Source organism: Paramormyrops kingsleyae, chromosome 5 (assembly GCF_048594095.1).
Source record: "Paramormyrops kingsleyae isolate MSU_618 chromosome 5, PKINGS_0.4, whole genome shotgun sequence".
NCBI classification, from domain to species: Eukaryota; Metazoa; Chordata; class Actinopteri; order Osteoglossiformes; family Mormyridae; genus Paramormyrops; species Paramormyrops kingsleyae.
The window spans coordinates 24,397,961-24,420,899 of record NC_132801.1 but is presented as its reverse complement, the minus strand read 5'-3'; the positions used below and the strand labels follow the sequence as shown (position 1 = coordinate 24,420,899).

The following is a 22,939-nucleotide window of genomic DNA, read 5'->3' as shown; positions in this document are numbered from 1 at the left end:
GCAGCTCTATTTACATTTTATCTAGTTAGTTTCCACTTCCAGTCTAGGGTGTCCCCAGTCTTTTGCCCTGCACCACCCAGAATACACTGACTGTCTATTGACTCACTAAGGCATACGCATTTATAGCTAATGTAATGCAACACTTATCCCTTTTTCTGGTTAGGCTAGTTGTTCTGATACATTTTTCAAAATACACTGCTGAGAAAGCCATCAGAGGACTGTGAACCAACATTATACATAGAATTTCCCAACTGTGATAAATGGTTTCTGCCTTTTGGTCTAGTTGAGCTGTCAATTAGACTTATTAAATTATGTTAATTAAATGTATTGTGAGATTCAAATTGCATTACAGAATACCTTACTTAATCACATTATCCACAATCACATTACCCATTATTTTAAAAAGCTTACACCTATTATTAAAAGACATTCCCTTTATATGGTACCTATGGTGATTTTTTAAAAATTTAATTTAAGTGAGTCAAGGTTAATCAAACACTGTATTACTAATTTAAAGCAATAAGACCAAGATATATTAAAAATAAATCATTGTTTAACATTACAGTTAAACTAGAATACTACCAGAAAACTATTACTTCAGTTAAGACATTGAGTTTAACATTTAAAGTATTTTCTTTTTGTCATTCATTCAATCCAGAGATCATTTGATATTAAAAAATAACATTTCAGTCAAATATCTTACATTTTCTTATATATGTGTTTTAAAAGTTGCATGTGGTGATGACATTGATGAGTACACTGATACTCTCACATCCCTCTCACAAGCCCTGCATCTCTAGCAAAACCTTTGTCCTCAATGACAATCCATGGTTCGCTAAAGAGCTGAGAGGTCTGAGTGGTGAGCAGGCGGTCCACAAGAGGGAGAATCACGAGGGCTGTAAGAAGGCAATATCAGAACTTAACAAAAAATGATCAAAACTGAAAGGAACCCAATTTGATCACGGAACTTTCAGTGAGATTACAATTCAAATAGCCAGACAACTAACGACCGTATTTCTCACCTCTAGCCATTCAGCCTGGCTCTCGCCATGCCCTGCCCCCACGTCCCTGCCGCTGCCTGAACACTTACAAGCCTACCTTTCTTGTCTGCTTAACACCTCCATCACATCACCTCTTCATCAAAGAGCACAGTATCTGAAGGCTCCTCGGGAGATAGTACTGCAGAAAAGCCGCTGCTCTGAATGAACTCTCTCTTGTATCACTGGAGAACTTGTGCTATCCAGCTAGATGCACTGATCTGTTTAACTAGTCCTGGGACCAGTGCAGGGTTCCTGTTTGCTTCATAACGCCCGTCGCCGTTCCTGTTCCAAAGAAGGATAAGAGAAATGGACTCAAAGATTATGAAAACGTTTCAGTTCCTGACCCTGTCACACCAAAAGTTAATCACAGACTTACTTCTAAACCCTCTTCAGTCTGCTCATCACAACCATAACAGTTGAAATAATTGTACACTTTTTATTATTGACCCAGTCCTCATATTCACTGAAGATTCACAAAATTTGAGGAGATGCATTTTTCCATATAATAAGAGATATTCCAAAATGAAGTTATGTATTTCTGACAAGGGATTCCTAGAAGAACAAATTCACATCTAAGACGGTAGATGGCGACAACATACCAGTTCATATAGCCATTGGTGACAGTATGTTGGCCTATTTTGCGTTTCCATAAACCAAATAACCAAATTATAGGCTATAAAAAATACCAGCTAAAAAGAAGTTAATCAAAAAAAATCACACAGATAAGGGTCGTAATTGAAACAAAGTAAAGGTTAAAGTTACGATGAAATCAGAGATGTGTGATTGCTATCAGATGCGTTGACATTTGGAACAATCATCTCGAGCTATTACGGGTCGTCAGTGACGTTTCACTTCGCATGTGTGACAAACATGTACCAGGCTGTTTGAGCCCTATGGCAAAAAGTAAACTGGGAATAAACAATTCTGGTTCGTAGCAGAGTTTAATAGTTTCACTTTGTCAATAAAATGGACGGAAAAAAACGCAGGGCTCTTATTATTTTGCCTTCATCAGTAAGTTAAGTGTTATATAGGCTGTATAAGTCTTCCGTCTTGTACATTCGCTCACCTAAACATTCCTATGCACTGACACAATAAATGTTACATGTCGAGAACCGGTAGGCCACCATACAGGAAACTTTAAGAAGTCAGCAGACATAAAAGGCAAATAAGAACAAACAACAGTTATTGGGGGAAAAGAAACAACAAATGTTGCATTCAAATAATGTCAATGTATTGCACGTAATTCAGCATAAAACAATGGGTATCATCCAAATCCATCTAACATCCACCTATATAACATACGTCGATCCATCGATGTATCTATACATCTTGTAACCGTACATGTAATTAGCATAGTCAGGCGACCAGACATAATTAGCCATCTAAAAATAAATTACAACACAGAATGATGAATGATTTCATTTGGCAAATATTACTTATAGTTTGGTTTCTTTTATTACAAAAGTTGGTATTGCCATATAATCATAATGGTAATGTATTTTCCCCACCTTTGCTTAAAAATAATGTTTTCTCCCAACAAATTTCGGAAGCCATAAAGGTGTACTTTAAAACACCCACATCTATCTATCTATCTATCTATCTATCTATCTATCTATCTATCTATCTATCTATCTATCTATCTATCTATCTATCTATCTATCGTCTATCTGTCTATCTGAATTAAAAAAACAGTAAGACTTCGCCTCAATCTTATTGGGCGATATCAGCTGCTGGGAGGGGCCCAAAAGAAAAAAATTAAGTTTATAGGAAATCAAGCGGCATGCTCAGGCGGTGAGTTTGCAACCGCCTAGTGCATAAGTGTCACCGTGGGAACCGGAGAGGCTGAAAGAGGGAGGACGAGGCGACAGAAGGGAGCGCAAAGTCGGAGGACTGAGGGGCGCCCCGCAGCTTCTTTGCTGCCCTTTGGATTTTTACGCATCTAGTTTTACCCCAAAGCCCATCGGACCCTAAAACCAGTCTTGTCCAGAAGGGACACTGACACACCACAATGGCGAGTAAGGGCATCCGATGTAAGATTGTTGTAGTTGGGGATATGCAGTGTGGCAAAACAGCCTTGTTACATGTGTTCGCGAAGGACTACTATCCCCAGGTACGTGTTTCATATGTCTTTTTCTGAAAGTGATGTTATAAGAGTGATTGTATAATTACGGCACAGCGTGTGTGCACAAGTATCAAACAGTTTTATCTAGATATCGCCACGAATACTATAGTTATGGGAAACGAAAATGTATAAATAAATCAATTTAAAAATGTATAGGTCGACTGATTAGACTCACACGCTTCGCTATGAAATGACGTTTATAATTGAACGCACGAAATTAACAATTAATTTTAAGTTTTTAGGCGGACATCTACATGTTCCCGAATATTCATTTAGCACCTGCGTGCTTTGAATCTAAGCAATCGTGGGAAGATTATTGCATGGTCCTTTTTATTTTATTATATTTTATTTATTATAGAGGTGTAGATGATTCTGAGATTTTGAATGTTTTAAAATCATAACAATAATTTCGAGACTTTTAATAGCTGCATTCATTTACTGAGCCCTAGTATATTTAATCTACCCAAGATAATGACACTGATAAGTTCTTCTTACTTAACCGTATTTCCTTGACGTTATTCTAGTTGTTTTCTTATTATTATCACTAAGGTACAAGCAAAGTAAAAGCAAAAACAATAGAAAAGACGGCACCAATACACAGATAAAATACGCCAGTACTGGATAAGTACAGTAAAAAATACCGGTAGTCCTAAATAAACTCGAGAACTAAAGTGGATCATTGCCACCGTGTTTATTTAACCGAATTTGTTGAATGGGCGGATTGGCGCTTTAATGCCGCAAAACATGATTTTCTCCGCAGAATTACGCCCCTACGGTCTTCGAGAACTACACTGCTAGTTTTGAGATCGACAAACAAAGGATTGAACTGAACATGTGGGACACGTCAGGTAAATAGCCATGACTTGTTTCGTGTATTTATGCCTTAAATATAAAAGCAACAGTTATATTATTTGTCCCGGTAAACGCAATGACGAGACGTGGTTGAGATTTTTTATTGACATACACTCGAACAGATGGTCTAATCGCATCAATACTATGCGGGATACTGGACTTTGTCCAAGTTAAAAGTAAGGGCACTGCAGTCGGGGTTTAAGAGTAGAAACACACACTCCTGTAAATGTCAGTATACCTATGGTTAAATTTGTTTGAAATACATGGGAAATTCTTATAGATGTATTTTGTCGACCACCTGACGCGGCTGTGGTTGATTTGACCAGATCATTTTGTATGTACTACATATAAATAGTTATAATTTTAGTGTGTTTTCTATCTTGAGGGGTTTTGAGCTACGATTATTAAAACAGCTTGCCACATCAGTGACTCCCCCTTTTCAATGCGCACTATTGATGCCATCGGACGATGCTCGGGACACGTTTTCTGCATCGCACCAGTTTCTCCTGTGTAAACTGTCATACTGTAGCTTTTACTATAGGACCTAACGACGGTACCCGAAGGTGATGGCTTTACTGATGTGTGGCCATTTATATGTAAATATAGCATAGTTATGGTATGTGGTAGTTGCAGGTTTTTTTTTAATGTGCTGCATTTTTATTGACACTGAAAACCATTTGTTCCCATAACTGACACTGATTCATTGATTCAGAAAACAATGGGTGTTGCATTCAGCTTTGATTTCCTTTCTTTGTGTAATGCCTTCCAAAGCTGGAAAGTGCATAGTAGCAGTTTTAAGTCTATTCCTAGCAGACCCAGTGACACTTAGCCAGTGATTAGCTCTTCCTCCTCAGCGAAGAACCCCCTGCCCTGAAAAATTACGTCATGACCACAACTGAGGGCTTGACATTAAGCCTGAATGAGTAAGAAAATAAATATAAGGTAATCTGACACTGCTTCATCTCTCTCTTTCTCTCTCTCTCGCACACTCACATACACACACACACACACACACACACACACACACACATCATTAGCTTCCCTCCCGTTCACATGTTCACATTTATGCACTAAAACACACACGCTACCACAAAGGCATGTGGCTTCTATAGATATAGACCTGGGCAGTACATTGCCAAGCCCTCAGCAGTTATTACCACTGGAGGCCGGACATTGGCTAAACCCTCTGGTTTTAACTGGATAAAGTTCTACACTCGGAGTTACTGGCCTGTCTTCCCAGCATACAGTCCTTGTTAAGCCCCTTTGGTGAGAACAAAAGACCTGTCCTCTGGGGATCACATGAATGTTTGAGATTCACACTAGAAAAAAAAAAACAAATCGTAAACAAAACACACATTAATGTAACTTGGCCACCTGTCCTCTCATGTTTGTCTGAGTGCCCTTAGTTGATCTAATTTGCAGACGATGTGGAGTAGTGTCTGTAGAATGATCATTCGCACCTGTAAGCACTGTTTGTTCTGCAGGGTACGCATTACAATTGATAATGCCGCTGTGTCCGTTGATTAACGTGGTGACAGGAGGTTGAGCCATTTAGCCAGTCTGGTTCCTTCGAGGTGCGGAAAGCAGCAGGAAAATGCTAATTAATGATGGCGGCCTGTTTACATAGGAGACTTAGGTGTTTAAGAGAATGGATGAGACTAGCTTGACTCATAACAAGTAAAGGGTGAGTTATGTCGGCCTTGAGCCGGACCGGACAAAGTCGCGGTGACTCAGGTAACCTTTCCACCTGTGGGCAAAGCCGGAATGCTGGAGGCCATGGCTCTGGAGGCACGTAGCTGCTTTTGGGCAAGCGTGCAGACCAACAAGGGGCTTGGAGTCAATCACTTTATTTCTGCAAGAGATGTCAGCTCTGTTGCCCAAACTTTCCCTTACTATAACTTCTTAGAAGCTATTTGAGCGGGGGGGAAATGTTATGATAGATCCAATAGATAAAGTATGAAGGGTGAACATGTTCTACGGTCCTTTCATGTGACACATTTTAAGTTCACATCCTCTATCCTCATTCTGTCTGCGGAACACTGCACAGCAATTCACTCGCTGCCAAATCACGTTGTTTTTGACATCTTCAGCTGGGCTGAGAAGCAGCATCAGTTGTACGCTCTGCTGCACGCTCTCCTAAGTTTTCTTAAAGTGCAAATGTTGAGTTATGTCTCGAGCTTCCAAACAAGTCATTACTAACATATGGTTGCATCATTGTGTTTTAAAAAATATTTATCGCACTGCTTCTTTTTTTTTTGGGAATTTTCTCTTGGTTAAAGTTGAATCTCATAACCGCCACGGGCTTGTGTGCTCTTCGTTCAGCACACTGGAAAAACAGGTGTGCGCACCTGCATTCAAAGGCCTCTCCCAATTTTTTGGTGATTAAGAAGCAAAGAAGCCCCGTTACGCGCAGAGCCGTAGCTCTAGAGAGACAGGGACACAATGGCAGGGTGTGTGCTTGAGGTGTGCCAGACAGATTTCTTACATGGTATCTGATTAGTCCTGGAAACTTGGCATAGTTGCCCATTGACAGTAGTTTTGTTGTTCGGTGCAAAGATCTTCGCATGTCATGATTTTAGTTTTACATCTGTTCTTTCTCTGTAGACAATGGTAATGTGGGAAATAAATGCTAAAATTGTCAGCCGGCTTTGATTAGAGATTCTGGTGATTGGCCTCTAGTACATTTCTCCTAAAAATATCTATTACAGTGTAACATTCTTTCCCCTCATTTGAGCAGTTGGAATGTTAAAAGGAGAAGTAACAGGATTGGCAAGTCAGTGATTGCTGACAGTCATCATGATCTGATAATGCAGGTCTTGGTAGCTGGGCAAATAGTTACTCAGCTGCTATTAGTAGCGCTACACAGAGAGTCAGATTAGATGTACGTGCTGCCTATAAATTCTGTCGCACGGGGGTGGACATTGACACTCCCACTGAGGTAAATACAGGTCTTTTCTAAACACAGCTAGCAGGAATCCAACTCATTATTGGGCAATTTCCCTAGAAACCTTTTTATAGCATTCTGTAGTAGAATCTACCCCACTGAAAACCGCAGGCATGCCCGTTGCAAAAGTTGTTTATGCATATTATACACCCCCCCCCCTCCCAAAACCCAACCAACAACTGCCAAGGCACCTGATTACACACTCCTCATAGCAGCTGAGGGAGTGTTAGGTTGGAATGAATATGTGACAAGCCCCCCAGCCCTGGCGTAGAAGCACCAGCTAACCTGGGGGACCCTCAGTGCTGATGTGAGGTCTATCCAGAGCCATTACATGCTTTCTTTTTGTTCTTAATGCCCAACCACTACCATCCCACTCTTCGGAGGACAACTTTATTTTTATTTAGCTGAACAACAGATCAATACATTAAGTGAAGCCACTCCAAACCAGTCCACCCCCGCCCACCCCCTATTATGACATCACGGTACACAGTGCTTATCGCCACACATAAACTGCTGCTAGTTTGCTGACTGCTGCTTATGTCAACGCTGTGTACTGGGGCTTGTCAGTAGTCCCACTTCCGACATGCTGGGATAAGCCTAAATTGCAGTGGGAGTGTCCTAAGCCCCTGGAGGAGGGTAGGGGGGTTGTCACTAGGGAACGCAAGGGGGATCTGAGGGATTTGAGGGATATAAGGAGGTAGCATGGCTCTCTGCATTGGTATCAGCAGAATTTCCCTTGAGTCTGAAGCGGATTCCCTTGGGGCCTTACCTCATCCTACGTGGAGCTGCCCACCGTAACCGCCACGAATGGCGCTGGGGTCCTGCGTTATGAGAGCTAAGCCTGTCTTTTTCCTCTTCATGAATGGCTGAGCGTTTTTTTGGGGGGGAGAGGGCACTGGTGAGGCCTGGGCATATGAGCTGTCACTGTCTGTCCGTGTGCTTGTGTTCGAGGAACCAACCTGTGACGGTGTTGGTGACGTGTGTCCCTAAACACAGATACATGCGTCTGACAGGCGTCTGTTTAAACAGAGGTGCTTCTGGGAGATGAAGTTCATACCTGGGTCTTTTCACCCCAGTCGTGTTCTTGGTTCAGGGTTTTGCCCTGTAACTTCAGCCCATGGGACAATAAGCCTGGCAGGGAGGACAGATGGGGTGGGGTTTGTTGCTCCCTCTCCCCTCCTTTCTCCAGGTCATTAGTACCATGATTAACGGCAAGCTGGGGACATGGTGTAAGAGACACTGGGGAGACCCGTTTGCTGACAGGAACATGGGAGCAGCAATTAGCCCTGTCATTCTTCCTTGTTCAGCCACCAGCATGCTGAGCATCCACTCATCCATCTCCTTTTCTGTCCCTCTTTCTCTCCCTCTCCCACCAAGGTCACCGGTCGTGCTCCATTCCTCTGACCTCCCCATATGACCCTTATACTTCCTCTCACTAGCCCCTCCCCTTCCTCCTTCAGCATAACACGTTTTCCCAAAGCTTCAATGCAGCTTAAGAAAAGCTCCATTACTTTTGTCCGCTTTCTTGCAGTACTCTGTTTTTACCTTATGTATTCCGCTTTCTTGCAGTACTCTGTTTTTACCTTATATATTCCGCTTTCTTGCAGTACTCTGTTTTTACCTTATGTATTCGTGTGTGATGCTCTCCTTCTCACACTTCTTCTTCGGTATTATTGTCACATTTCACATTTACATTTATTGTGATTTAGCACTGTTCTGTGCTTCTGACACACTGTGACACTGTGACACTGTGACAGGCACAGTACTGTGCAAATCAACGTATGCAGTGAGGCAAACGTATGGCCTTTAGGGAGACGACTGGGCGTAAGTGAGGCTGGGATGAGCTTTCAGTGAATGTCCAGGTACATGTGTAAGCCGTGCTGGTGCCAGAGCCACAAGTAAACGAAGCAAGAACACAATTAGATGACTACTACTAGGAGTAGTTCTATTATTATTAATTCAGTGGTTTATCTAGAGGGTCATTGCTATAATCTCACCATCACTGCAACTGATGAAATTGTTACATTCATTAGGAAAACAAACCATTAAACATTTTTCACATGGGTTAAACCTTTAACGTAAAGAAGCATATAAGACCATTAACTGAGCAGAACTTCAGCTCTACACCACAGTCATCCAAACATAGTTTGTTTCCTTGTATGATTTATCGCGTTATTTCACAGGTAGTCCTGGCAGAAAGCTCACAAAGGAATTCAATAATACCAGTTTGTGGTTAAGGCACTCACTGTTTTTCAGTTATCATCAAAATCTGTCCATGAATGAACCAGCTAGACTGATAGCAAGCTACCTTAACGGCTTTCTTGCATAAAGAACGTTAACTTCCAGGTCTGGTACTGCTACAAGCATTTCCTCATGCTTTGAACACTTGAACTCATAGTTCTCACGCATGCCATGCCGCCCCAGAATGGACCTGAATGGAGAGGTGGACCTACTCCTCATTAAGCCACAACCCCCCCCCTCCCCCATGGGAATCCCAGCAGCCCTGACCCACTGACCTCTTCATTACATCTAAGCTGATCAGAGAAGCCGGGAGGAGAGTTCAGATGGACTGAACAGGGTGAAGGGTTAGGCAGAGGTCCTGAGTAATTGTGCTGCTTGGCCCATTTTCTCTGCTGGGGTGGGGGGTTGGGGGGGGGGGGGTGAAGTTTAGAGAGTGGCAGAGTGGCAGGAGAATGTATTTTCGATGAAAGCATGGGAGGAGCAACGGGAGACAAGAGGGAGTAGGTGGAACAGGTGTAGAATTAACAGTCTGCTTATGATTGCTGCTTCACTCTTGTTCAGTATGCCCAACTCCCACAAGGCCCCCTGTGAGGAAGAAGAAGCCACGAGAAGCAGAAACAGACCCGCTATAGAAGATTTGTTTTTCTTTCTTGCTATTGGTACAACTGATCTCATAATAACAAGCCTTGTGACATAACTGTGCACCACTATTCTGGGGTAAAGCCCTCTGTGTCCTACTGTCATGAGCTCATTGGTTCAACTTGATTTCAGCTTGGTGCTAAGTAGCAAGAGAACAGCTATTTCCTGTTAGGCTGCACATTAGCCACTATTATTTCATCAACCTGTTAAATGTTCATACAGTGGTGTCCAGCAGCATCTATACTTACACTGGTCATAAAATTAAGTAAAAAGTGCAGGCAGTACTGGGTGATATGATGCGCGCAGACTTTCCAGACCGCTCCTACCAGTACGCTGGTATATCCCCAGTGACGCCAACCTTCTGTGCCTGCTATGGCAGCCAGTTAACACAGACCCGATTTAGCAGTCTTTGTGCCCCAACCCCACAGCCCCCAGGTTGAGGGCATGAGGGTCTGCTATTTATCATGGACTGAGAATGCAGGACTTTACACGGTGCTAGTATCTCCCCCCCCCCATTTCCAGTGGCTCTCCTCTTGCCTGGAGGGGCTCACAGCAGCTGGGCTGCTGGAGGCCCTTGTACTCCTGACCTCCCATGAAATTGGTCCATCGGCTATTAAGCCACTCGGAGTCCACCTGCCGTCTCCTGCCCTCCCCTTTAGGCTTCCTCCCGTTATCTTCCTGGCTCATATCCAACTACATTCATATTTTGCCCCCCTTGTCGTAGCAGGCAGCCCTGTGTGTCCCAGTGGCCCCTGACTCGATTGGCAGCATGGAGTCAACGAAGAGGTGGGGCTGGATGAAGAGCTGCAGACAGTCATAATGTTCCATTCCTACTCCCCCCTTCCCCCTATGGACTGTGGCACGATACTTTTGAACAAAGGCGACGCTCCGAGTCAGTGGCTGCTCTCACGCCATTCGCTGACCGTGTTTCTCTTCCCGAAAATGCAATACGATGATTTTTCCTGGGACAGCTGAGACAAATGCGCTTCCTGTTTAATAATGCAGGGCCTGTCTGGCTTGGGGGGGGGGTGACCTCACTGCTGTCCCTTCCCCCACCCTCGTGACCTCTATTCCCTTTCTATCCTACAGCGAATCTAACGCCCCTCGGGCATGGGGGGGGTATGTGTGAGGCCACATGGGCTGCATGGCTGCCGGGGGGAGCTTGGCCTGTCATGGGTGTGTGTCAGAGGCAGATCATTTGGCCATTAGACCGGCTGGGTCCTGCCACTTTCTTTCTGAAGTCGTTAGGAACTTTGTCATAATGTCATACTTTCCACATACGACTCCCGTGCCTTCGGGTAATTGGGTGTCTTACCCCTTCCAGCCACCACAGACACACGGCTCATTATTCCTGCCTCGCGCCATCTCTGACCCGCTGTGCACCTCAGCCACGAATCAGACCTCCCAATATGGCCGTGACAACGTGCAAGGGTGGATTCTTCCAGGCAGGAAGGAGACTGAAAAAAGAGAGGAGAAAAAGCTTTAAACCGTTGCGCTTTTTTGTACTAAAGCAACCTGAAAGATTGAACTATCAAAATACTGTGCCAGAGCAGTAAGAGCAGAATTAGTTAATAACATTTAAATTTTGTGGGTGTTGGATCAATGGCTCCAAGGTTTGCTTTGTTCTCACGTTTGTTCTCATTCTTTAAATGAGAGCGTGTAACCCCAGTTTCGGGGTTGGTTTTTTTTTTTTAGCTGTTCTGAGTGAAAGCAGAATTTCTTCTCTTGTGCATGTGCTTGTTTTTTTTTTCTTTTTCAAAAGCAGCAATTAAAAACATTTGGGACGGGCAGGTGACAGCACATAGCACAGAGCACAGAGCACAGAGCTCGCACACGGCTCGAAAGCACGAGCTGCGTAAAAAGGCCCTTAACTGCATAATGGAGTTTCTGGGAATCGGCGAAAATAATGCGACTGTGAAACGGCTGGCCAGCTCGCGGGCGGACCGAGCGGATGGCCCCAGTTTGTATTGAAGTATCTGCACCTTGCGGTGGAGCCGAGCCTTTTATATAGATCGCAGATCAGAGTTCAGAGCTCGCAACTGATGCTTTTAGGAGACTTTCAGATGGCAGCTCAAAGTGTGATGGGGGTACATTGTGGTGAAGGGTGGAGCCATTTTTACTGGTACTCGGGTGTGTATGCGGAAGAGCGGCAAACAATAGACGGGAAAGCACCCTTCATCCCCTCACTTCCCCCAAAAAAACAGGTATGCCCATCTCTTCAGTTCCCATCCCACTACCAGCTGATAAAACCACCAGGCAAATTAGTCATAAACTGGAATTTCCTGTTTGGTCCCTTTGTTCCTGCTGTTGACATAACATTGTTTGCATATTTATGTACGTTGTCATGTATGATCTGTTTTTGGGTGTATGTGAAGGGTAGATATGACACATTGTGCTGTGCAGGGTGGCTGTTTTAGGACCCCCCCCCCAGTTCAGTAGAGCCCCATTAGCAAACTGTGCTGACACATCCACGAGCAACCGGCGACAGAGAAAAGCACATGCTTGCTTTTGATTAAAACCAGTATTTTGGGAATACGGTCTTCTTTTAACCGAGGAAATGTCACAAATATTGGCATACAGACGGATAGGAACAGGAAGAGAGAGTCAGAGATCAAAAATGCAAAAGAAAAAATCAAATATACAAATAGTTCTGCTTTGTGACAGCAAGGTGCAACAAAATAGCAGAAGGAAACGACAGAAAAGCTGAACAGGCCTGAACTATCGCCTTATAACTTTCATAGCTCCAGGTTTTAGCTGTTTCCGAGCCAGTTACAGAGCTGAGCATGATAGACTGTCCTTCTAGTGCAGCTGGGAATGGTCTTGCTATCTATTTTCCTGAGAGGCCCCCGGCACAGGGATATAAGATCAATAATCACCTGGCTGAGGGCTGTAATGTAAGCTAATGGGCACTTATAAGGCATTGGCAGCCTGTTGGTAATAGGCAGACAGGAGTCAGGTGGTATAGATTAACACATGATTCATAATGCTGTTATGGGTTTTCAAGTGACCCTTTTGTCAAGCTTGTAGTACTGCAGTTACACGCTATTATTTCCCTGTTTAGAAACACTTACATTTTTTGGAACAGGGGTTATTTAATACATAATTTATGAATGAAGTTTTCTCAGCATTTTTTTTTTTAAATGTTTTGTGAGATTCAGCCTAGTTTTTGTTCAAGCTTATAGTGCTGGAGGATTGTGATTGTGGAGGACATCAGACAGGATGTCAGTAGAGCAAAGCAAGGCCACCATGGGATCTACATCAGGAGATGGTAACTCTACGTCAGGATAGGTGGTAACTCTACTCCTAGCGTTCTGTGGCCTGGTGGAAAACTGGACCGGGGTGCAAACCCTGACCTTAAGTAGCAGAAATGTTTATGTTTTTGAAAAGGGTGGGGCTGTGAGGGGAGTTTCAGTGCAGCATAAAATTAATCTGAAATAATCAAAGCTGCATGCTAAATGTGACTGCATTGTCTTCTTATGCTAATTGTCCCACGCAGCATTTTAGATGGTTCCCAGTCAGTGGTCATGAAGACACACCCTTCCTATTCGCTCATTACATTGTTTAAAAAGAAACTTGCAGAAGAAACTCAAAATAAAGCAGAATGCAAAGGCCTGATGTGCAACTGCAGCATCTATATTGAATCTCATGAAATAATTCATGCTTATGTGGAATTAGAGTATTGGCTTCATCGTGAAGCTGGCCTTACCATTAGCGTTAGAGTGGTCAAAAACCATTTATACCAACTTTCTAACATCTGCAGGTTGACCAGAAATATAAATGAAAAATGATGTACAGACTTCAAACTTTGGGTTTTGGCTAAAAGTGTTTTCTCTTTGCTGTCACTTTCATTTTCATTCATGTTTAGGATGACAAGGCAATCAAAGGACGATTCATGTTCATTAGAAGGTGCATGACAAACACGTCTTTCCTATAAGCAGAAGTCATTTGCTGCATACCTGCTAAATTGCCCAGTTGTGTTATTTGCCAGGAAGCATTTTTCTTAGCTTAATTTCATAATTCAAGGGATTCAGTCTGAGGCCAATGGGCTGCTTACGTATTCAGATGAGACAGATATAATTCTCAAATGGAGACAGACGGTAACGATTCTTCAAGGAAGGAATTGCGTGTGAGAGTGATGAGTCGGTTTCCAGTCACAGGGTGGATGCAGCTGGAGACTCTGGGTTTAATTCCACCCCAGGTCTTGATGGCCTTATTAAAGTCAACTGACACACAGAGTGCTTTTGACTTGTATTGTAACTGACGTGTCTATAAAATCTTCTGAACTCTGACATCCCCTAGGACTTTGAGTTTGCTCTATTCTTCAAGCTCAGTAAAAAGCTAAAACATTACTACACCATGGCCTGGAAAAAAAAACGACTTACACTAGCGCAGTGTTGGGGAAACATCAGCCACTTTGGGGCATGCATAACTGAATAATTCCGTTTTAGCCACGAGGAGTGTATGATTGTGAAGGTGCTTGTTTTTGAAGCCAGGCGGCCCTGTTTTTTGTCATATTCAGGCAGTTGGTCGTTATAGTTCCTTTTTCCCTCCCGGCTGGACTGAACAGGGCGTTCCATAGACCCAGACCTTTGTTTCTTGTCAACGCTGCTCGTTCGTCTTCCATCCAATTCGCTTAGGCCTCCCGGAGGATGCCTGAGTGCCAGCCTGTTGCCAGCTGGGCTCTTCTTCACGTCTGCTAGCTCCTATGCCTTTCCTCACAATTCTGGTTCCTTCCACGGCAACATCCCCTGACATGTATTCACGACTGCCCGGGGGGCCTTGCTCTAGCCTACCTCCCCCTCTTTCAACTCTCCATCATTTATTTGTTATTTTCCCCTCTTTCCTCTCCTCCCTTCTTTATTTGTCTCCTTTCCTCTCTCTCCTGCCGCCTCCCTTGCTCTCCATGCCTCTGGCGCCTTTCCTAACCCCGGCCGTGTGAACGTGTATCACACACTGCCGTTAACTGCCCCTCGCCGCCATGTGTGACCAATTAAGCCGCATTCCTGTTGAGAGCTGGGCGTAGCACTGCGCCGGTGGGGCACGGCGCCTAGCAGGGAAGGCAAGCAGGGCCCGTGTACAAGGGAGGAGTATGTATGGGCTGAGCAAACTCGCTGCGCTAGGCCGCCACCCTGCTAGCCGAAGGCTTCGCCTGCGGCTAGGAGGGCAGTTTCTTAACTTGTCGCAGGTGTGCTGTACCATATCGATTTCTGAATGGGCGGAGCCACGCTGAAATATGCAGGATCCATTTCCTTTCCCATCATGCATCTCTGGCAGTGACACCCCAGACAGTGCAAATAGAATTATTGTATTAGTTGTGAGCTTGTCAGTAGGATCCATGACAGGCTAGAAGGCTGCCTTAGTGTCTTAGGCCAGCAAAGCCACACTGCAGGACGTTGAATGGAGCATTGTCTTCCTGGCACTCTGCTGCTTTCAGTGGGGTGCATTGGCATGGCGGGGGGGTGGGGGGGTGGGGGGGGCTCTTGATCAGAGCTCCTGGACCAAAAGTCTGTGGCTGGCAAGAATGGCACCCAGATGCAGCCGGAACTGGTGGAGGCTGCTGCTCTTTTATGGGGACTTTAATGGAAGTTGGGGAGGCCAGAGCCGGGGTGCCGTGTGTCTACTGCATCCACAGCATGTGCAGCTGGCACTGAGGAGCTGCCTTAGGGGGCAAAGCGCGATGAGGGCTGGCGGTCCGGGCCGGAGAAAAGGGCACGGCCTTCCGTCTGACCTTTCTCCTGGGGTGCCCTATCATTTTCGGCACACTCGTTCCCCATGGCCTATGGAGCGGGATGGGGGGGGTGTGTGCTCTGAAGCCAAGTAGGTCATCTGACTGTGCCTCGCAGGCGTGCTGGGGGGCATGTGTCACGTGACGACAGGTGTGACACTCGGAGTGATCGTTTATTTAATGCACATTTCCTGCACAGCTCCTCTAGTTGCCGGTGTGTGTTTCCGCACACCCTGCTCCTCTAGTTGTCGTTGTGTGTTTCTGCACACCCTGTCTAGGTTTGGGATGTGCCGCCTGTAATTCGATGTTGAGAAAGAGTCGCAGGATGATGTCAGAATGGGGCCAAAGGTATGCCTGTATGCTAAGTGCAGTCTGTTCTACTGCAGAAATCTCTCCACGAGACAGGATTGACATCGATACACACTCTTACATATGTGTGTGTGTGTGTTTGTGTGTGCACAGGTTCTTCGTACTATGACAACGTGCGACCTCTGGCCTACCCGGACTCAGATGCCGTGCTCATCTGCTTTGACATCAGCCGCCCAGAGACGCTGGACAGCGTACTGAAGAAGGTCAGAATCCCTCTTCCTCCTGCTCACATCACCAATCACTTCTCTCATGCATCATTATTCTCACAGCAGTAATTACACCTGATTCTCAGTCACTGTACTTCTTATTGTCACATATACCAAATATCTAAAAATCTAATGAATCCACCACCTCCAGGTCTTACACGGCCAGGAAGCTCTTTTAACACCAGAGACATTTTCCTGCTATGAATTAGTTGCATGAGCAGTTATATGGTCACTTCCCCTATGTGCCATACCTGTCAGAGAGTGCACAAAGCACCCATTTCCAATACTTCCCCCGCCTCCCGCAGCACATTAGATCTCAGTTCTGACTGGTGAAGCGACCTACAGCTGCCAATACTGCCCCCAACGGCTGGGTCACCGGTGAGACCCAAAGGTTTTTGTCAGTTTTTGTAATTACAGGATTACAGCACAGAGCTCACACGGCTAAAGAAACTAAAGGCAGCTAGGAATTAATTCCGCTGCCAAGCTGATCATCGTATTTTATTTTATATCCGAAGCACTGTACAGCAGTGGGAAAAATTGTGGAAACACTTCCAGTTTTTTGAGATTACAGAACTTTATTCAACTATTGCTCCAGTTACATATTTAATTGCCCAGTGTATGATATTTGTAACATTCTTTGATTGTTTATAAACATTACTGCCAATATTCGTGTAGTAATTTTTAGAGTCGGTTTTTCTCAATTTTGGCCACTAGTTTACTGTTACATTCCACAATGCTGAATATAAATGTCATTATAAATAAGAAATCGGAAATTTGTTACTGTGTTTATGTACATTGCCACTTTGAAATGGAGAAGTGGTTGGAAGATAGATTTATAGTTTTTTAAGTATATACTTTAATGTATGAGTGAGCAGGGGAGGCTTGTTGTATACACACTGATTTGGCACTTACCCATGCCCCTTTCCTGGGAGCTTATTTGACCCTCTGAGCCTCTTGGGAATGAGGCAGATGTTGAGAAACAAAGCAGTTTTTTTTCTCCTGTGAAGGAGGAGCAGCTTTTGGGTCCCACGCCTGTGAAGGTCTTGTGGCTCGGGATCAAAGTGTGATGTTTCATGACAGGGGCTATCGACCCCCAAATAGACTCAGCTTGGGGGACACTGACATAATGAATAAGTGAAATGAAATTACTTTAGTTACCCAGGCACAAAACAGAATGTAGAAATCACTACCGAATAGATATAAAGAATATAGAGGGAAAGATAAATTCATCATAAGTAGATTAATTGTTATGTTGAATTTTTTAACGGATCTGATGCTACCCTGCAATAGGTTGGTGCCCCATCCTGGGTTATTCCCCTCTTGTTTCCGGGATAGGCTCCGCCCCCCCAAGTGGGAATGGAAAATGAATGTTTGGATGGATGGATTTGATGCTAATTTTCCCAATGCTATAAGAATCTTAAGGCATTTAAAAGTAAAAAACAACAAAGCTCTCCGGTAAATGTAGGAATTGGCTGAGCCTCCCTACTTCAGAGCCTTGGTTGTGTTTGTTGACTGTATATATTTCAGCCTGTTGTCTGTTAGTCACCCAGCCCCCACAGCCGCTCCCCAACTCCCCCACCCCCCCATGACTTGGCATGGCCCCGCAGGATGTATCACACTCTCATCGCTGGAGATTTGTTGAACCTGCATACGCTTGTATAGGTGTGAACACATTGCCTCCTCTCCCTTACCGTTTTTGGGGGGGGTGGTGAGAGTGGGGGGCCTAACCCCCCCGGCATTATGCCCTCTAATCTGCTGTCTGCTGAATATGTATCCGGTGACCCTCCTTGTTGGCCAAAGTCCAGAGAACCGTTCTTCTATTTAAGGAAAAGTAGAGAGCTACTTCAGAACTTTCTCGTATCGTATGAAAGAAAAACGCGACACGTGAAATGATTACTAATCAGGGGACCAAAGCAACAGTATATAATTCAATTATCTCTGATTGTTCAGTGAGGGGAACAATGTGTGCCCCGCACCTGGATTTCAACATGCCGTTATCCAAGGCTTTCAGCCAACGTTCCAAGAGCCATAGGTTGCGTGTTCCTCTGCACCGGGAATGGGGAAGTTTCTAGGTTGGGTTGACTCGCAGGCAATGGCTATAATGCAATGCATGATTTCATCTAAGTGTGAGAGCTGTGCTTGTGCACTCTTCACTTACCAGCGTCACAGTGGGATGAAAAAAACTGTCCCAGTTTCTACAACATAAAGGAACATAAAGCCCTTAATTTGTAAATAATAGAAACAATTAAATAATGACAGCTGAAGAACAAATTACACTTTACGTCATCATAGGTGAGTCATTAATGCTTTGAAATATATAAAACAGAAAATGTGTTCACACAGTAAGTATAGCTAGATTTTGTATGAGAGCAGACAACATGAAACGTTCAGGGTCATGATTGGCTACCCAAGCTTTCAACACATATACTTTGGCTGAGATGGGTTAAGAGGTCATGGGCAATATATTTTAGGCTTTAAATATCCAGACCTCAGGGTTGAAGGTTAAATTCTGCCCGTAGTTTATGTAACTGCCAAGATGCTTTTCGTGAAATACTTGGGCCGTAACAGCTAAAAGTTAGCTTGGCAAAGGTTGAGTTAAAACACGTTTGCAGGTTTACGCCATGACGACTTGCGCTCCTGAAAAATGTATTGTTCTGTGAGAGATGGTTTCTCTGCTAATAGGCTCACTGCTCTACCACAACACCTGCACTGTACATGTGATTCACTGTCGCTCTTTCACAGTGGCCTTTATCCAGGACATCTTAAGGAAAATCCTTGTCTTAAGGTTCCACAGAGATGCTGTGTGAAAGTGTGACTGGCCCTGTCTCATCTTGTAATGAAGTGCTGTAATTAGGTCACCATATAGGTGATCTCAAGCAACTCAGCCTCAGTCTGCAGCCTCGTCTGCAGTGTGTCGTTAACCCCTGAGGCTGTCACCTCAGACGTGTGCTCACAGCGTCCCCTCTTCCTGTTTGTCCCTTTTGCAGTGGCAAGGGGAGACCCAGGAGTACTGCCCCAACGCCAAGGTGGTCCTGGTGGGCTGCAAGCTGGACAAGCGGACGGAGCTGAGCACGCTAAGGGAGCTGTCCAAGCAGAGGCTTATCCCCATCACTCACGAGCAGGTGAGGTCACCTCAGGCGCTGCCGTTAAATTGCCAAGCAGGGTGACCGAAGGAATGCTGGTGTGACCCAGCTATGGAATCTGAAGCATCTTTTGAAGCAATATAGATGGCAGCTTAGTACCACACCTTATGGTGCCTAATGCTGATCACACAGATAAGCACTAATGTGAAAACAAAGCACAGGATTTGACTTTCACATGAGCACTCGGGTCATTGTTTGACATTATTCAAATGGGTGTCATCTGTTTGGGGCGGCTGACATGGGATTCGGTGCCATGCAAATTCTGTGGTTTGAATTCATTTTTCCTTTGGAATTTGTTGCCATTTTTTTGTGTATGATTGCTGCGAGAAGGCATGTTTGGACTTCGGCTTTTGAGAGACGCACAGGCGACAGTGTGGGAAACTCCCAAGCTCTCTCGGCTGTGGTGGATGTGTCAGGGGTTTTGTTTGGCACCTGACAAAATGCCTGAGTTAGACTGGCTAATCCACAAAGAGCATATGGTGTAAGGGGGACATATTTACAGTTAACAAACCCTCATTGATACTACTATGTTGTTTTCAGATTAAAGTCCTGTTTTTTTATGTGTTAGCTATTTATCTTTATTTTTGGCTGCATTGGGTCAGTATAGCGGCTTTTCCGCAGAACGTGACACTTTTTTTATGCAACTATCAAAGGACTTGAATGCAAAACAAAATGAAATTTCTGAAGACTATGATTGTCTGCCGTAGTGTCCCCCAGGTACGCACAGCGCAAACCTTTGTTTTCTTAATCTGCGTATTTTAATAGCCTCTTTCCATGTAAATTGAGTCCCGTACAACACTGATTTCAATGCTGCTGTTAATTATCTTTCCCTCTGAGGAAGCCTGGATTGAAAATGAATGTTTGCATTCTGGTCAACAAGAAGGGTGATAGAGGAGAGCATAACAAGCGTGAAGTGAATGAGATAAGCAGATAGAAAATCTTAACCCAACATAACTAAATTATGTTCCAAGAAACAGTTACCTAACAGTCTTCAAGAAAATTCAAGAAAATTAATAATTCTGTCTCTACAGGGCCACATCTGTTAAGTCCTCACAAGGTTTTAATTCGCTCTTTGGGCACAAAACAAGTTCTCAGTGTCCCATTTCTTCTCAGATTGTTCTTTCAACCAATCAGAGTTTAACAGAAATCCACTGGGAGGAAATACTTCCAAATTATCTTTGTAACTCAATTACATCCCCCACCCTAGAATTACACCCTAAAATGAGAAGGTTCTGGATTTGTCACTAATGAAAACATTCAAGGAATTTGATATGCATGTGTAGGGACAGTGGCAACATAAATGGGGAGTATTGTTTTGTACTAATTGACAATGAACTCCTTGAGTAGACTTTCAGTAAATCAATTGTTCGGAAGAATTTTACTTTATAGAAGGAATAAGAGTTATTCTGTTGATGAACTTATATAAATTTCAGTTAAGTTTCTTAAAGATTGGTGGTTTATTGAAGCAAAGTGCAGAAAGTGCAACAGCAGCATCCTTCTGTGGATTTGAAAAGAGCATTTCGGTAATAAGCCTTAACCTGAAATGGCCAAGAATACACAAATAACACCACTGACATTTAAATGAGTGGAATATAATGATCTTCCCCCATGTTTTCATTCTCCATTGTTTATTTATTTGTTATGCGATCCCCTTATCAGTTTAAATGAGGGAGTCTGGCAGGCTTACGGTATCACAATGGGCCATGCTTATCTACTAGGGCTGCATGGTTAAAAGCCAGTCAGCTTCAAAGAATTCAGATTGGTTGTCTTCTTGCCTCCCCGCCTTAATCTCCTTCTCACTATAGTGACCTACGTATATATAAAAAAATCAGGTATTTCACTTGTGAGGAAGCCTTATTCTTAGATATCTCCCCTGATTGAGTCTAGTTATATGTAGGTATACTTAGAGTTTAATAATTAGCATACTGGTCAGCCTTTTGATCAGTCCAGGAGTGACACCCAGCCCATCCTAAGCCACTTTCATTTTCATTTCCAACCTGACACTGGCATTTTCTGTGTAGCTCGGCACGGGACAGAAGCTTGGGGTCCAGAGGTTCTCTTCTGGTTAACTTGGAGGTGAAGGCATTAGATTGGTGGGAATGTATTTGGCATTATAACTCCGTACCATGCAGGTGTATGGTCAGTACTATCGGGGAGGGTAACAGGAAGTAGGGCAAAGCTCCTGACCCCGTGTCCCCTCCCCCAGGGCAGCATGCTGGCGCGGCAGATCGGCGCGGTGGCCTACATGGAATGCTCCTCCAGAACGTCGGAGAACAGCGTGCGGGACGTCTTCCACATGACCACGCTGGCGTCAGTAGGCAGTAGGCTCCACCTGAAGCGCACCACCACCCGGCGTGGCCTGAAGAGGATCTCTCAGCCGCCCAGCCAACAAGAGGTCCAGGATAACACCCCGGGCTTGAGGAAGGAGCGGGCCAAGAGCTGCGTGCTTATGTAGAAAGGCAGAGAAACAGAGATCTATATGTATAATAGAGGAACTCTATTTATTGTTTTCTATGTCATCTTTGCACTGCTGAGAGAAAAGACAAGGAAAGCAACAAAGAACATGAAGCTGCGGGGGGCTGTTGGGTGACCCTTCGATTTGCTTAAGTTCTTGGGGCAGACAAGGCTTTATGTCATAAATTAAAAATATAAACCACCGAGCGTACGGACTTCGCTTTTATTTGTGCTGAACTGTGCATTTTGGCTGTGCCAAGCAACTGATGGCAAGCTGAGCACTGAATGTGAGAAGAATGGAGATGTAGGAGGAATGGGGATTTCAGCAGTCAAATGCAGCGATTCGCAAAGGAAATAGGTTGAGTGGGGATTTCTGAAGCATTGGGCCTTTTGCGCACTGTGACATGGCCACTTCATGTCCTTATAAGTTTTAGTGTCTGGTCCTGATCAGCTGACATCAGAATCAATAAGTGGTTGACCTGTGATCTGTAAAAACAATGACTTCTGCTCTTAGCTTAGAGCTGAGACTTACCATAATTGACTGTCATATACAATATCCTACTCTAGCAATTTGTAACACAAAAAAACTGTGATAAAATAATTGCACAACTATGATAGAAAATTGAGGGGTAAAGACAGCTTGTGGGATGACTAGAGAGTAGTGTTTCAGTATATTTTCAGGTTTTGAAATCCTGCAGGACTAATTCTCTAAACCACAAGTGCTTTCAAGTTAAAGTCACTTTATATTTGTACACATTTAATTTTATAATTTATCTATGTTTTTCTTTCGATTGTTTTCAAAATACGGATTGCGTTAAACTTTATTTAGAAACTTTCTTTCTGTCTTTTTTTTTATCTTTCTGTCAGATTGTTATGTTTTAACATTAACCAGAGACCAGAATAATGGTATCGGGCTGTTTCGCAGTATTTTGGGTTGTGTATTTGTGATGGAAATAAAATGACTCATTTAGTGACTGGCTTCTGGGGTTTTGTTCACAGAGAAGGCCATCTTTGTTGCTCGTGTGACACCTGGCAACCCGCGCAGCCGGCACGGTTCCGGGTCTGTTCGCGCTACGAACTTCTCTTTCTTGATGGTAACATCTTTAGTCCCAATGACTTTAGCTTCCCGCCAACCTCTGCTGGCTGTAGGATGTGCTTGATATATATATATATTCTGATGGTGGTTGGTCTGCTGGCTACAAGC

The 22,939-nt window shown here is 44.0% G+C and overlaps 1 protein-coding gene across 1 annotated transcript; it reads left to right on the top strand.

Moving 5' to 3' along the window:
* The first annotated feature begins 2,815 nt into the window (after positions 1 to 2,815).
* On the top strand, positions 2,816 to 22,709 carry LOC111856125 (rho-related GTP-binding protein RhoN-like). Its single transcript, XM_023835816.2, has 5 exons — positions 2,816 to 3,150; positions 3,923 to 4,010; positions 16,026 to 16,135; positions 19,126 to 19,260; positions 21,488 to 22,709. Exons 1-5 carry the CDS (start codon positions 3,049 to 3,051, stop codon positions 21,734 to 21,736), a joined length of 684 nt encoding a protein of 227 aa, XP_023691584.1. The 5' UTR covers positions 2,816 to 3,048; the 3' UTR covers positions 21,737 to 22,709.
* Positions 22,710 to 22,939: the final 230 nt, after the last annotated feature.

Excerpts from the sequence above, each read along its gene's own strand:
- LOC111856125 (XM_023835816.2), top strand. The coding sequence starts at position 3,049 with ATGGCGAGTAAGGGCATCCGATGTAAGATTGTTGTAGTTGGGGATATG. Across the intron at positions 4,011-16,025 it reads GAACATGTGGGACACGTCAG|GTTCTTCGTACTATGACAAC; the intron begins GTAAATAGCCAT and ends GTGTGTGCACAG. Across the intron at positions 19,261-21,487 it reads TCCCCATCACTCACGAGCAG|GGCAGCATGCTGGCGCGGCA; the intron begins GTGAGGTCACCT and ends CCCCTCCCCCAG.